At 38.6% G+C, this 17,007-nt stretch overlaps 1 protein-coding gene across 3 annotated transcripts in view; it reads left to right on the forward strand.

The window, feature by feature from the left end:
• Window positions 1-17,007, forward strand: part of LOC107691352 (forkhead box protein J3) — a 136,001-nt gene that overhangs the window by 56,143 nt on the left and 62,851 nt on the right. For all 3 annotated transcript variants that reach the window (XM_016489916.1, XM_016489918.1, XM_016489917.1), the window contains exon 2: window positions 10,514-10,943. In XM_016489916.1, coding sequence (XP_016345402.1) covers window positions 10,623-10,943 — 321 coding nt within the window. In that variant the 5' untranslated portion in view covers window positions 10,514-10,622. The remainder of the gene's footprint in view (window positions 1-10,513; window positions 10,944-17,007) is intronic.

The raw sequence follows: 17,007 nt of genomic DNA on the forward strand, positions 1-17,007 counted from the left end.
TGCCCATTTTCCACAAGTTGATATGATTCTTTAGGGTCTTAATGAAAAGTCTATAACATACTTTGGTTAAAATTTATCAATGGTAGTGTAAAACAACACCCTTTTTACCCTGTCAAAATCATCTGTTTTCAGCAACCCATTTTAGTCCATGTTCCTTTAAATGCTAATGAGCTCTGCTCACCCTGCCCCTCTCTTCTGTGGGGTGACGAGCCATTCTCATGATACTGTATACTAAGCCGTGGAACTTGCTAACTAGCATGTTATTAGGAAAGGCGATTTGCAAAGATTCATAAAAGAATCTTATACTTCTGTAGGTGAGGCTGTATCACAAATGATTCGCGCGAACTTAAATGCATTTAGGTAGATCGGGGGCGCATTCCCTTCAAAAACAAAGGTAATCCACTGCATCTTCAGCGGCTCAGATGTCGGGAGTAAATGACGACTGCTATGTTCATTATTACATCCAACAACCTTTTTACCCTGTCAAAATCATCTGTTTTCAGCAACCCATTTTAGTCCATGTTCCTTTAAATGCTAATGAGCTCTACTCACCCTGCCCCTCTCTTCTGTGGGGTGACGAGCCATTCTCATGATACTGTATACTAAGCCGTGGAACTTGCTAACTAGCATGTTATTAGGAAAGGCGATTTGCAAAGATTCATAAAAGAATCTTATACTTCTGTAGGTGAGGCTGTATCACAAATGATTCGCGCGAACTTAAATGCATTTAGGTAGATCGGGGGCGCATTCCCTTCAAAAACAAAGGTAATCCACTGCATCTTCAGCGGCACAGATGTCGAGAATAAATGACGACTGCTATGTTCATTATTACTAGTGATCGACCGATATTGATTTTTTATAACAGATACCAATACCAATTATTTGCGGGTTTATGTTCCCGATAACCGATATGCAGAACCGATATTTATTTACTGTTATAAATTAAATAAATGACTGAGTGAAGTAAGAACATACTTCACTTTGGTTTTTCCTCTTTTCTGTCATCTTTTTTTTTTTTTAAGTGTTGAAAATTAACAGTCTTTCATGTTAAATTTAATCTTCATATAACAACAATAAAAAACATTTTATTTATAAAAAAGCATCAGAAGCAACAACACTAACATTAACAATAAGCAAAATAAATGTAGAATGTCCAATGTTTTCAAATGGAGAAAATAAATAAAGGACAGGAGTCATACGAACTTCATTTTAAACTACAGTTTTAGTAGGTTTATAAGCTGTTTAATAGCTACAGAGTCAAGAATAATTCACTGAATAATATTCTCTGGAATATTGGAATATAACAAACACTGAATAATATTCTCTGGAATATTGGAATATAACAAACAAAACATATTTTATTGCATTTCTCAACTGGAATGTTTTATCAGAATTATTAATAATGTTTTTGTCCTTCTAGATTATGAAATACCTGCTGACAGCGTGGTTTATCTATGCCTTTACACAGAACTATACTGAAACTGCGATCGCTCGCGGAGATAATAAATAATTAATTTCCATAGAGTTGTATTTATATACATGCGGTGGCCTTGCTGGAGCATTTCCAGAGCATCAACCACATCAACCCGGTGAGTGAACAGCAATATGAAAGCGGTTCACGAGACTAATAATGAGCAAATATACAACAGAGAGAGAATTCAATTCAGCGCTTTTATTTCCAACATGCGCTCATTCATAGCTGCATATTATTTAATTCAGGCAAAGTTACGTCTTTATTGGGATAGGACTTGACGGATTATTTTACATGACTCCGTGAGTTCGTCTCTATTTCTTCGAGCTAAGCTGCATAAACTGCATATCAGGCATTTACGTAATACATCTCATTTGTGCATTACTGCAATGGCGATCCTGCGCGCAATTCTCAAAACACCCACAAGATGGCAGCGTTTATCGGTGAAACCGATATTACAAAACCGATATCCGATTATGGTCAAATGCTTAAATATCGTGAAAAATATCGGGAAATCGATATATCGGTCGATCTCTAATTATTACTTCCAACAACAGAACACCTCAATCGCTTTGGAGCCATTCTTGTCTACTCCTGCTCCGACGTCGAAACAATGGCGGACTGATGACAGCTCATTTAGAGCGGGTCTAAGATAAAACGCTAGTGTCAATCAACAATCGTGGGAGGGCTTGGGTCTGTGACGTCACACAGACAGGCATCTGAGAATGGCTTGATATGAGCAAGGGGAAATGATTTAACGAGATTAAAAAAAAAAACACTTGGTGGATCTTTATCATTATAGGGTGGTTGTGTACACACACTGCCAACACACATTTCAGTTCAAACAACTTGTAAAAGTGCATGTAGCATCCGATGACCCCTTTAACATCCAATAACTTCCTGATACAGCCAAATTAAAAAATCCAGCTATTAAGATGTACGCCCACAGTGTACGCCCACTTTTTCAGGTTATGGAAGTATTTTTCCATAGGGATTTTATTGAAAGAGTAATAAGCCATGATCCAAACAATACTGTACAGCTACAAGGTCAATCACAACATTGCAAAAGTTGATTTGAAAAAAAAAAAGTAAAAAAAAAGCATTCTTCCCCCTTAACACAATAATAATGTATAGCATGATATGGTAATTTTTTATTTTATCTTTATTTATAAGAACAGATTTAAGTAACAAACAATTGCAAGTAAAGTGTTTTTAGGTACAGTAGATATATTTAACAGTAGCGTTTTAAGTAAGAGATAATGCAGACATTGAATAAAGTAATCAATGTACAAGTAAAGCACTGCATAGTCTTAACTGTATAAATTAAACATTCATACATTGTTCCTTAATTAAAGCTACTAAAATTAGTCAAGATCAGTGAGTGATTTTTTTTCTCTTTTGCATTTGTTGTTTGATTAACATTATAGATATAGACAGTAGTAGGAATTATGGCTGGGCTTTGACAGCCAAATTAGGGCTGGGTTTTCACAATTCGATTCGATTCTCATTCACAATCTTTCGATTCGATTCGATTACCGATTCGATTCAATATCGATTATTTTGGATACATATCAGGTACAGTACATGCCAAATTTTCTCAAGGAAAAAACAATCTCTCAACTAATGCTGTAAAATATACATGCGAGTCAGTTGGCACTACATTATAATATTGAAGGTTAAAATGGACTGATTTGTGTTATACAACTGCTTAAATTGCACTTAATTAAGTTTTATAATATTTAAGTTACAATTACTTCAGTTCGTTTTTTTTAAATATACACATTTAAATAGTGGCTGTCATAAAAACTTGGATGGATTTATTCAAACATAAATAAAACATTAAAGAACGGTAAAAAATTATAATGCATAGTGCATATATTTAGCAGAATGCTCCTCTTTATAGTTTATTTTTCTGGCTGACTATCGAGTTTATGGTCACCAAATATGCTTTCTGAGGTAAATGTTATGTTACATGAATTGTTTACAAGCCGTTATATTGACGTCTTTGTGCGGCTGAAACACTGATTGAGCGATTACATGAGACAGGATACGGATTGTAAAGTTGTACTCTTTCTTTCAACTTACCTTTGGATGTTTAGTCATGCTTATGTTGTGCTGAAACTGGTATTAATGTGGAGGAGATGATCAGTTCACGTGCGCCTTGCGCTGCCGCGTCTGTTGAACCGAGGCGCTACAGCAATCTGTCACTCCACATTAAACAGCGTCAAAATGGCATTTATTGTTTGAATACTGCAATACAATGGACATAAATTGAAATTGGAGACTTTGTTTCATATTAAAAGTACCAACGCACAATGCTTATTGCGATTTATTGGGTGGGAGGTGCCCTTCAATGTTCCATCCATTGACTGAAAACAGGCTAGACTAATCGATTCTTGGGATTTAAGAATCGATATCGTTCCGTAAAAATGAGATCGATATTGTTTCGTAAAAATGAGAATCGATTAAAATCGAGATATCAGTATTTTTTTACCCAGCCCTAGTAGGAATATTAGCCTGCTGTCACTTTAAGAGCTGTACAGATCCAATTTATTGATACACAGGCGTTTTCTTAAAAAAAGCTTTTTGTTGAAGTATACTGTTGAAGTATTTGTTAACAAATAGTAGAGTATATTTGTGGAAATTGCTAATGCCACATTAAGAATAGCCTACATGCCTCCACCCAATACAGAACCAAACCAAAACGGTGACCTCAAAACCACATTAAGTACCGAACCGAGGGAAAGGGCTACAGTCCCATTAAACATTGGGAATGATAATTGATCTAAAAATGATGTTGAAATATAAAACTATTGATTTAATGTTTATTATAAGTATAGAAAAAATATATTTTGTTTAATGCAGAATATGCAAATGTAAAAATATTTATATGGTTTTGTTGTAAGAGATTAATTCATTTGCAGTGCTTCATTGGAATGGATTGTCGCTAGAGTTCTTTCAGTGTGATTTGCTTGTTTCAGTACTTAGATTGGTGATTTGAAAGCATTTCTTTGCAGAGTCATAGTTATTGTAGTTGTTTTTTTGTTTGTTTGTTTGTTATTTAAACCACGAATTCCACTAAGATTCACATCATGGCTACTGGCAAGTACGATTCTCTGTGTATTCATTATGTCATGAAAACTAATGTGTTACATTACATTATTCTGTCACTGTTAGTAAAATCTATGATATACTGTGGCATTACTTTGTATGCAAAGTAGTGTGTTTGGCATTAAAAAGTGCAGTTTTCTCACAGTGTTTGCAAGAGAAGCCAGATGATGCTACATTGTCTTATATGTAATTTAAAACGGATTAGCTTGTTTGTAAAAATGACTGACGGATTTGATTTGTCAGTGTTTTTAAAATGTAGTAAATGACACTTTTCTTTATTTTTTTTTTGGTTGATGCATTCTCTCTGTATGAGCGCATTGGGCGAGAATTCAGTGTCCATTTGTCTTAGCTGCATTCCTGGCCCTCTGTGCTTTTTAAAATCCTGCGGCTTTCACGTTAACCTACCATTTTAACACTGTGCTACATTTATGATTATCAGCTGCTCGTATGCGTGCAGCTCTCCATTTCTCTCCAGCCAGAGTGGCACTTTGCTGTGACTGGCAGATTAATTATGGAGTGCATGCATGCGTCCCCTGTAGACTGCTGAGCCGGGGAGGTGGGAATCTGCCCTCATGTAAAGCAATGAGACTGGCGCTCGGAGGACACAGCACCCCGGCCAATGTGTATCTGCCAGACGTCGTTACTGGAACAGGGCTACTCCGACGCCTCGGATCTCCCGGTCTGTGCATGCTGCCTTAAAGGAGTCTCTCTGGCAGGCCCGAGTTCAGCACTGGCATCCGACAGGCCAGGATGAGCGGCGGTCTCACTGTGACAAGCCCTGATCTGCTGCAGGCTGTAATAAGCTGAACAATGCGCTCGGCTGGCAGTGTGCGCAGCGGAGCGATAATTGACACATCCTAAAAATGCGAGTAACGACTGGGTTATTAATGCTCTCATCCTGGGGGTGGTTTCAATGCAACCATTAAGCCTTTAATGGAGAGGGAAGACTGACATTTAAAAGCTGTTGCTGTTACCTACTTTTCCATTTAATGAAGATGAGTCTTCGGGCTGGCCGCAGCGAACAATTACAGCACTTCGACATTCAGGCGAAACAATGAGCCGTTGCTATTTTAGTTATTCTTGTTTTCAAAAATAACTCGAGAGCAGTGCCTAGGGCGTTGGAAAAAATGAGGAATCTCCTTTTTACTCTGGGGCAGGTGAGCGTGTTTCCCACCCCTCCCTGTTTTCTCTTTCATGATCGCTAAGACAACACAAGCCTTTCTACACGCCGTAATAATGTTGTTGATGTAGAAGACATGGCCAGAGTTTCGGTTAGGAGTAGAAAAGCCAAGGGCTTGTTACTAGGTTACATCACTGTTGTTGTTGTGAAGCGGTGTGCCAGGTCTTCAGGCGCTGTGGAAGGAGCTCACAGAGAGTGATTCCCCTCTGCCGAAGCCAAGTTACCATCCCCCCAACGGGGCCTTCTCCACCGCAAGTCTGCTTACTAATCCACACATCCATGTACACACACGAGTTTGCTCGCGTTTGTTCCATAAAGTAAATATTTATTGTTCACGCTTTGACTCGTAGAAATGGCGTCTGAGAGAGCATACGTCGTGCCAAAGCAATTAACGTTCTCTTTTAACACTGTGATCGGATGATATTGAGTTTTGGAAAGAGATTACTCCCAGTAATTGTCGTCTTTGAATTACAGTAGGAGCGCATTTGCCTTTGTATATTTTACCTTGAGAATTCTCAAGCGTTTCTTAATGCACTCTAAAAGACAATGAATATTAACGCTCAGAGCATTTGCACAGTTTATGAGTTGTTATTAAACAGCTCTCATTGTTTCAACATGGCCTTGTTAGTAAAATCTACCTTTTGCATATAACTCACATATGCATATACATATATATTAATGTATGTAATTTTATTATTTGTTTTATAGAAGACATTCAATAATAACACTTTTCAGTGCATACTTTTTATGTGCTTTTATAATTTTTTTAAATATTTCAATTTTGCTTTAATCTAGGAATTTGCTTTAATTTAGGTATTTTAGTACTTATTTTATTTCACTTAAAAAGGCAAAAAAAAACATTTTTAAGCACCTAAAACACTTAAACGTTTAACCTTTTGTCAAATAGCAAATGTGTATCAAATATAGGTGTGAATCTTCACTTGCTTCACGATTAGATTCAGTTACGATTCAGAGGGTAGCGATTTGTTTATAAATGATGTTAACAATGCTTTACTTTTTTTCCTCATTTTAAATATATTTAACAGAAGCATGCATGTAGAATAAATAATACAGAAATATAATCAAATGTAAAAATAATCACTTCATAGTTTTTAATTAATTAATTGCAAATAAATTGATTATTAATTAAAGCTGCAAAAGATATTCAGTCAAGATCAGTCAAGAGTGTTTACCCTTTTCTTTTGTTGTTTGATTAACATAAATGACCCAGACAGCAGCAGGTTAATGCACAGGTCTAATATAATATTACACATCAGATTTTCCCCCAATTTTTTTCTGTTCAATTAAGACATAACCAGTTGTATTTACCTGAATGCTCACCAAGACCGATATTTTGAAATAATTCTGTCTATCTGTCTGTCTACAAGTGCTTTGCTTCCTAAGCACATATGCAACTATTTTTAATCATATATAAGAAGTGTAGCCTACAGTATTTACAATAAAACAGTACATTAATATGTATGATAGGCCTATTTAATTACATTTTGTAAAATATTGATTCTTTTGTGTTAATGCATCAGTGCAGAAGTGTTCACATCAGCATTGTAAAAACAATTACATTCTGCAGCTCTAGTATCAAATGATAAATCATTTTGGCTCAAGTAGTAGTAATCAGTAGTATTTTCTTAATTCAAAGCAGTGATATGCATTTGTTGTAATCAGTTCCCAGGGGGCTACTGACTTCAGTAGACTGAACTGCCTAACTCTGTGGATGTGTGCATAATGGCCACCAGCCATATCCCTTTTCCGTGCCAGTTAATGCATGCTCCTCTGCAGCAAGGGCCTGTAACGAGTCATCTGTATAGGTGCCAATGTTAATGAGGGGAGATGCAGGCTGCATTTTACTGCCTGGCACTGCAGAGGTGCGCTAATTACCACAGCAGCGCTCCTGAGAGCAGTGCATTCCTGTGTGATATGCATGGAGTCAAAATGGCAGCAGCCCTGTAGCAAGTAGGTGATGCTTGAGACCTGAACCTTTATCTGCAGATTTCATCATTCAGAATTCTTGCAGGGATACTTCTGTGGTTTGTGGGATGGTGATGTGAATATTAAGTGCACAGAATGCCTCATTCTGCATGCATCATTTGGCATTTTTGTAATGTATTACTTTATTAGTCAAAGCCTTAAAATACATTGTGCATTATGCACGTGGCATGAACAGCCTCACAAATATTAAAATATTTATCCTAAGTCCAAATGAACATTTAATCAGCTTTTTTTTTTTGTTATAAGAACTGTTCTATATAAGTGTTTTATAAGTTCACCTGAAGTATTTTAGCATTGTTTTGGTCACTCTGACCTTCCAAAAAAAATCAGATGACGACTTAGTTAAAACTTGATGTGAAAGTTTTGAACTTTGCTTCAGTTATTTTATTGCAGCTTTTTATATCTGATGCTTTTTTGTAGGGCTGTGCAAAAAAATCGAATGCGATTTTCATGCGCATTTCGTCAGTAAAGCCGCTTCTGTGATTAGTAGTAAATCTTCAGCACGTGCTCTCAGATGGAGCGGCATTTACTACACAGAGCCGTAGTTCACTGACAAGCTACACAAAATCGCGTTCAAAATCGCAGGTGTACACACTATGTACTTGTTAGGGCTGCACGATTAATCGAATATGATTGTCATGCGTATCTTGTCAGTAAAGCCGGTTCTGTGATTAGTAGTAAATCTTCAGCACGTGCTCTCAGATGGAGCGGCATTTACTACACAGAGCCGTAGTTCACTGACAAGCTACGCAAAATCGCGTTCATAATCGGCAATGAATCGCCTGCGATTTTGAACGCGATTTTGCATAGCTTGTCAGTGAACTGCGGCTCTGTGTAGTAAATGCCGCTCCATCTGAAAGCATGTGCTGGAGATTTACTACTAATCACAGAAGCGGCTTTACTGACGAGATACACATGAAAATCGCATTCGATTTTTTGCACAGCCCTACTTTTTTGATATCCAACTCTTTTATTTTGATCAATATTTCAAAGTTTTTCTGAGCAATTCTGACTCTGCTGCCCACAGTTTTATCTGCTACAGTCAGCTTTGGTGTTTCTTGTGTAGTCTTTACTTTCAAATGCATATATGGTCATAATCAACGAGGGCAAAGCTTGCAAATTCTCCTTTATTGAAGACACTGTTGTTATCCAACATATACATGAGCCTTTTTTTTTTAATCAATGTCAAGTGTTTGGGTTAAAATGTATTTTGAATGTGTATTGTTTAAAAAAAATAAATAAACATTTGAAATAAATGGTTCTCATGTAGTTTAATTTAAGGTCATAAATGTTGCATTCATTGTGAAAAATAAGCAAAATTCTGTTTAAAATAGTTTGAGATGACATTAACATGTCACCACAGGATATTAATTAATGCCATCACTTTTGTATAGATTTTTTTGATATAAATGTTGATAACGTGACTCTGAAAAACTTCAGATACTGGCTTAACCATACATTTACATTTATGAATTTGGCAGCGAGTTTTTTCCAAAAGCAAGTTCAGGCTGTATATGGATAGTTGCCTTACCTTTCACATTTATTTGGCTGCTGTCTGCCTGGCATTGCTTTCAGGTTGGTTGCCTGTTTGTTGCAACATGCAGCAGTTTCAGTTTGTCAGTGCAGTTTATTTCTACAGTCTATGTGAAAATCAGATTGGATGCATGAGAAATTGAAGAGTACATTGCATATAGATTTGATTTAATTGAATTAGCAAGTGCCCAAAGGTGCTAATTTCCTGCATGTGAATGGCAAGGATGCTAAATTAGAATTTTAAGTTTGCACTTCATACAGCTGGATCAGAGGGTCCCATCCTTGTGTGGAAAAATCTTTTAAATTAGAGGGTCATGACTCACCTTTATGGAAATGACAGAATGATGAAAAAAGACAGTCTGTCATAGCACTGGCCTCACAGACATCTCATTTATCAGATTTCAGAGGCTCGCGCTCGCTTTCCGCCATTCTAGAGGAATTTCAATGAGGTTCCCGAGAGAACCGGGGAGGTATTTTTAAACCGAGGTTCGTCTGAATAATATGTGGGATATCCCCTCCCCTGGTGCCTTTTTTCCAGTCGTGTTGTCATTTTCACAATAAGACGTTCTGTGCGAACTGTAGATGGATTATGCCGCCCGACCGTGTACCTATGTGACTGGACGCTTTTGCTACTATTTTGAGCCAGAGAGGGCAGCGTGCCTAAAACACAAGGTTGTCTGTGGGTGTAGGGTGCAGCCGCAGACGTGAATGAGAGATCATGCTGCAAGACAACGACTCCGAGGCCTGTTTACAATGCAGAGAGATGGAGAGGGGGGGAAGGGTAGAGGGAAATAGAAAGGGTTATGCTACCCTCAGGAGAACTGGAATTCCATGTGAACCGTTCCCCCATTTGGCTGGCAGTTGTGAAAACAATTCCGCAGCATTTACTTAGTTTGCAGCTCGGATTACAGTTGTGTGAGTCAGCTGCAGGGTGCAGGCCGGAGGTAGGAGGTGGGCCAGACGGCTTGGCCGGTCTGTGCAGCTCAATGTTTTTTTTGTTGTTTTTTTTTGGTTTGTCTGCAGATCTCCGTCTGTTCTAGAGCTTCTCTCCAAAGAGAAATGCTGCCTGTTTGAATGTGCTAATTAAAATGACATTGGTTCCAGCTGTAGTGGTTCTAACTATTGAAGTGTCAGCGCGCTTCAGAAGCGATCACTCATATCCTGACAGTGTCGGGCAATATAATGATCCCCTCTCTCGCTCTTCTCTGCAGGTTTAGTTTTTGAGTGACGCCGACAAAAACAGTGATCTGAGGGAACCTCTGCGTCGCCGCCGCACCGAATCGTCACCCCTCCTTTGCCACCGCCACTCGACCTGCCACCATGACGTCGGAGCTGGAGAGCAGCTTGACCTCCATGGACTGGCTGCCACAGCTGACCATGCGGGCGGCCATTCAGAAAGCGGACACCCAGAACGCTCACGGGCCAGGCATGGCTAAGAAGAGCGCCCTGCTGGACCCCAACACCACACTGGACCAGGAGGAGGTGCAGCAGCACAAGGACGGCAAACCACCGTACAGCTACGCCAGCCTCATCACGTTTGCCATCAACAGCTCGCCAAAGAAGAAAATGACACTGAGCGAGATCTACCAGTGGATCTGTGACAATTTCCCCTATTACAGGGAAGCCGGCAGCGGGTGGAAGGTAAGGGGCGAGGCGCTGTAAGCGTCAGTTAATTTGTCATTATTTGCTTTCTGCCCGTCAGAGACATTTGCATGCACACGAGTGACGTCCCTCCACTTAAATTCAATCAGTGTACCGAATCAGCCCTGAATTTAGTCAGAGGAGACTGCCAAGGTTAATGTGTGAAATTATTCTCATTTCTTATGCTGTCAAGGCTTTTTTTTTTCTTTCATTTCCTCACCAAGGAACGCTTCGAAAATATAAAAGCAACAGCCACGCTGCTATTTTGCAAAGCGCCATTCGGATCTGTTTATGACCATTAATATTTGACACAGTATCTTGTCTCTCTAGACACAAGAAAATAAAGGCTCTTTTTGGAGACACGTGTGAGAAGGAAGTGTGTTGATATTCACCCAGCCAGATCCAGCCACACAAGCCATAGAAGAGGGAAAAAGTGCCTTTCATGGCTTGTATTATTCATGCCGGATGCCTTGATAGAAGTCTATTATGTTGGAGAGAGCCATTGCTGTGTCACCATCTCAAGGAGCATATGATATACAGAGATGAAGCCGTGCTGATTGCCTTTTAAAGAGCGGAGATGGAAATTGATATTAGAATGAGCTTTCCAATCAGTTGACATTTATTGGCAATAGAATCGGTAGCACAGCTTTATTGCAGGCAGACAAGATGTACGTGGTTCATATCCGTGCGAGACGCGTCCCCGTGCATGCGTGTGTGTGTGCGTCTATGCGTCTATCTGTTGGTGAGCATATTTTCACAGCACACGTCTGTTCTCTATGATAATTCTAGCTGTGCTGGAGAGATGAGACTAGGCTAATCCAGGCGGCGGCAACTCATTTAGTCATCTCAATAGAACTCCATTAGCCAGCACTTTTAAGAAATATCAATAAGTGCTGTCAATAAGAATAGATCATTCATCAAGGTCAAAAAATATTAACACCGTATTAGGGGAGACAGATATGCAGCTTGAGATGAATTTTAGCACATTCTGTCTGCAATATTATGAAACCGGTTACTCTAGAGTTGAGTTGTCACCAGGGTTAGAAATTAACTTTTTTTTTTGCCCACAAGCCACAGTGGCTAGTGAAATGCAGAATTTTACTAACTGCTCATGTTTTTTGTTTTTTTTACTAGCGTTTTTTAAAATTTGTCTATATAAAATAACTCACCGTGATGTGAAATTGAACAGATTATTTGTCTTTTAAAATAACTTTTTTTTTTTGCTTTCTCACGGTCTCATTGGCTTTGTAAGGGGACTCTGGATTTTTATAAGCTACCGCAGTGTGTGGGACTTCTATTCCTATACACTACTGGTTAAAAGGTTGGGGTCATTAAGATTTAAAATTTTTTAAAGAAATTAATATTTTTATTCCTCAAGAATACATCACATTAATCAAAAGTGACAAAGATATTTTTAATATTACAAAAGATTTAAATTTCAAATAAATGGCCGTTTGAATTTTCTATTAATCAAACAATATTGTATGGACCAAAGTATACTGGTACTTTTGAAATCGTTAGTATAGAGTTCTTTTGTAGCTTATAACATTGAAGAATGTTTTGGAATGCTAAAATTAATACGATATACCGTATTGACCCGAATATAAGACAATGTCTTTTTCTTGGAAATACATCTGAAAAAACGCGGTCGTCTTATATTCAGGGTCTGGACTTTGACATGTCAATAATACACCCACAACAATAGGTGGCGCCAAATACGCATAAAACGAGTGTGCCATGAAATACGTAATGTAAATGGTATATCAAAAAGTGTATATTTTTAAAATGGGATTGTTGGTACATTTTACCAGTTTTTAACATACTTTCAAAACAAAAATTAAAATAGGAAAAATATGCAATATGAAAATAATTGAAGACAAAATGTGTTTTACTGAGAAAAAACAAGATTTGGTTTTTAAAAAGCCTTTTTCCAAAAGGTACATCTGGAAAAAGGGAGGTCGTCTTATAATCAGGGTCGTCTTATATTCGGGCCAATACGGTAGCTACTTTTTCAGCACAACATTTTTACTGCAGGCAGGTTTATATCACAATCCCGCAGTGGTTTGAATTAAAGATCAAATTCTTGTATATGATTTGTATCAAACAATGTAGTGTTACTGCCTCGGAACAGCAGGGTGGTGTTCAATTATGTAGCCACAACACAGATTCAAGATATTGCTTTGACTGTCACCACAAGAAATAATCCTTCATCCCTTTTGAAAGCTCTTATGTAATATACTCGTCTTTGTCCGGTTCTCATAATCCCAATTATCTGCATGCAAGCTACCTCAGTGTAAAGAATAAAAGAGCAAATGAGATTCATTTGCCGTCTATTGGGTTGAGAGGCTCACTGTTCCCAGTCAAAACCCACTTTTCACTGATGAGATGTTTAATGCTGTCAAGATGCTTAGCACCCATCACCATCTGAGTTTATGCATTTGACACTGTAAGCTGCTTCTGGTGAAGCGAAAGCCATCGCAACCCACCTGATCCGAGCGTTCCAGCATCCTCATCCCGTTTGACCTTAGAGCACTTATATAGAAGCTGTAACGGAGTACAACCAGGCTAAACCTCATTTTAAAAGCATTAAATGTATGGATGTTAGAGGATTATGGAGGACCCAAGCCATGCGAAAGCTCTTGTTATCCTCCCGAGAATTTTCAATCTCTGTTTACACAACAGGTTTGTAATCCGGCCACAGAGCAGGCCGTAATCTGATCAGGCACTCAGAAAACGTGCGGCGCTAGGAGATTTGCTTATGACGGCTTTGTCACGGCTGCTGCTCCTCAGAATTCACAATGCGGTTCTGGCACTTTCTCGCCTAATTGCTCCCTAATGATTTACCAGCTGTGCTTCGGGAACGCCGGGTGACTTTTCAGGTCATCGCTCTACCCACTTTCGAACCCAAAGTCTGAATCTCATTGTGCAGGAGACGGCTCGTCTGAAGCGCCGCCGAAAATCCCAAGCAGTTCTCGCATCTTAACCAGTTTAAATATGCTTGAAATGTTTGTTCTTGAATCTCTTCCATCGCTACCGGCATGATATTCTCGCGTTTCCACACCTGCATGCAGGCGAAAAAGTGTGCAAATGCTTAATTCCTCACAAACGCCGTAGCCACTGATGCTCCAAAGCTGTTTCGGCCTGCTCTAATGGATAAATGCATTTGGCGAGTTTGAATCTTGCCCTGTTTAAAAACGCTGTTGGCACTTGTGGAGTGTGCGGACCTTCTTTGATCTCATTATGAAATGCAAATGCTCACCAACCTAAACAGATCAAAGGTTGCACCCGCTGCTGGGCAGCCCAACATAATAATGGAAGCCAGGGGCGATTGACCATTTTTTTTTCCTAATAAGTGATTTGGGGGACTGCTTCACCCCCCCAGGGCGTTATTTACTTGCGAGCCGGGAACATTATCTCTTAAGTAACTCAATGGCCCAAATCCCAGCTCCCCTTGCTTTTATTTAAATGTGGCAGCTCAGGTATTGCACTCATCATATCTCTCGACTCAGGCTTGGTGTGCGGGGTTTGGAATATTAAGATGTAAAATTGCTTCAGTGCACTCTGATTTTCAGTTTAATCCTCCAGACAGGATCATTACGCGGTCGGGCATTTCATTTTTAAACGTCCTCCTGATATTAAATTATTAAAATGCTAAGATAAAAGTTGTTTGTATGTTTTTTCTGCCAACCTTTTCTAAAAATATATATACCTTACAGTACATCAGATTTGAAAATCTAGTGTGCAGTTATTAGGTCTGTGTTGTTGCATATATTTAGTTTGCAGCCTCTCTGTGTTTTTAATTGTGGCAGCAGCAGAAGTGGCTGTGTCGGTGGTGGGAATGGTGGTGATTCATGCCATAGCCAGTTTGATCCTGCTGTGTGGCTGGCTCCCGTGTCAGGAAGCTCCCGCCTGGCCGCCCGCCCACCAGCCTCACCTTGCCCCATCCCACTCGTACCCCGCCGCTCAACACAGAGTAGGTGGGCAGAAAGCATAGCGGCTCACCAGGTGGAGCTGGCAGAGAGGGCACTCGCTACACCTCGCAAAGCATGGAGTTGACTTTGGAAGTGCTTTTGTAAGAAACGACATCTTGAATCACGTTAACCAGTACTGCTGTAGCCATGTAACCGGTCTTGATCTACTCTTTGTTTTTGTTTTTAATTAAGGGAAGTACTACTTTTCAGCAGATACGTCAACCAACTAGTTAGGTACTCTAGGGAGAGATTGTTAGTCTGTGTACATTACTGTTTGGCGTCAGAAAGAAGTTGTGCAATTTAAAATATATTTTAGTATTTAATTTACTCCTGCGATTGCAAAGCTTAATTTTCAGTATCTGTTACTCCAGTCTTCAGTGTCACATGATCCTTCAGAAATCTGATTTGGTGCTCATGAAACTTTTCTTATCATAATCAGTGTTGAAAACAGTTGTGCTGCTTAATATATTTGTGAAAACCAATTTTCAGGATTTCATGAAGCATTTATAAAAGCATTTATGTGAAATAGAAATTTTTGTAACATTGCCTGTCATTTTTGGTTAATTTAATACATCCTTGCTGAATAAAAGTAAACATATATATTGTAAGATATATCTTGTGGGTAAACTTACAGACAACATGAAGCCCATGATCCCTACTGTGCATGTAGGTGTATACTTCCCCCACTAAACATCAATCATTTGTCCTTCATTGATTGATTCAACCCCATCTACGGTGATAATGAGGCCTGTTACACAAAGTCAATACCTGACATGGAACATTTAATGCTGGGTAAACTGGGTGAAATGTCGGCCTCTTTAGCATTTCTTACTGCTTGTATAATAGCAGCTGCCTTTCCATCAGACATTTTGGGGTTAAAACAATCTTCAACCAAACTGACCTGAATGTGTTTTTGAATGTGCTAAAAAGAAAACAAAAAAACTAAATGTTGGTCTAATAAGCTCTGTGCTTAACATTGTGATGTTTTGTATTAGACATTCGAGGGCATGCTTTATTTTGAATATAGTCACACCTTCCTCTCATACCTTACTGCTTAAATTTCTGTTTTTATGTTTCTATCTACATACATTTTTGCTCCTCCCCTACAGCAATTAATTGCCTTGTTCAGCTTAAGATACTTGTTTTTGCTTTTTCCGTAATCCACTTAAAAAAAAAAAAAAAACTTCAGCCCGGTTATCATGATTTTTGCTCCTCCCCTACAGCAATTAATTGCCTTGTTCAGCTTAAGATACTTGTTTTTGCTTTTTCCGTAATCCACTTAAAAAAAAAAAAAAACTTCAGCACGGTTATCATGCCAGCCTTTAAACAAGTCAGCAGCTTCCCTTATTCTGGCGAGGATGCCCGGCTCTTTATTAATTGAGGCTGGGATGACCTGAACATGGCCTCTCATCGCTGCTGTGATTTGGCCCCAAGAGAGAGGCGCTGAGCCATGATGAATTTGCGCATGCTATAAATAGAGTCTGGTCCTTGGAATCCGCCTTTAACTCTGAATCTACTCTCTGAAATCTGCTTAAGCTGGAGTTGGACTGTCTGTCGCTGCCGCTGGCATTATACAAAGAAGAAAAAAATGAAATTGTAATTTTCATAAACGGTTGTGCAGTTCACTTTGAAAAGGTTTTCTTCGTCTATGATTTTTAATTAATTGTTTGTGATTCTCCTCTTCTCTCTTTTGGGACTCCATGTCATTGTTTTGAAATAATATATTGTGTCTATAATTGAAGTAATCTGGAGTTTATATAGATCTGATGTTATTTTCTGGAAATGCTGACATTTTTATATTTTATTGCATAGACCTCTTCTAAGATGAGCATGTTTTTCATTTCTGTATAAAAATACATTTTGTACAACTTCTAAAAAACATTTAAATATGATCAACACACAATGTAATATAAATGAATATATATTATACACTGAACAAAATTATAAACGCAACACTTTTGTTTTTGTCCCCATTTTTCATGAGCTGAACTCAAAGATCTAAGACTTTTTATATGTACACAAAAGGCCTATTTCTCTCAAATATTGTTCACAAATCTGTCTAAATCTGTGTTAGTGAGCACTTCTCCTTTGCC

The sequence above is a fragment of the Sinocyclocheilus anshuiensis genome, unplaced genomic scaffold (assembly GCF_001515605.1).
Source record: "Sinocyclocheilus anshuiensis isolate Anshui unplaced genomic scaffold, SAMN03320099.WGS_v1.1 scaffold1154, whole genome shotgun sequence".
Classification (NCBI taxonomy): domain Eukaryota; kingdom Metazoa; phylum Chordata; class Actinopteri; order Cypriniformes; family Cyprinidae; genus Sinocyclocheilus; species Sinocyclocheilus anshuiensis.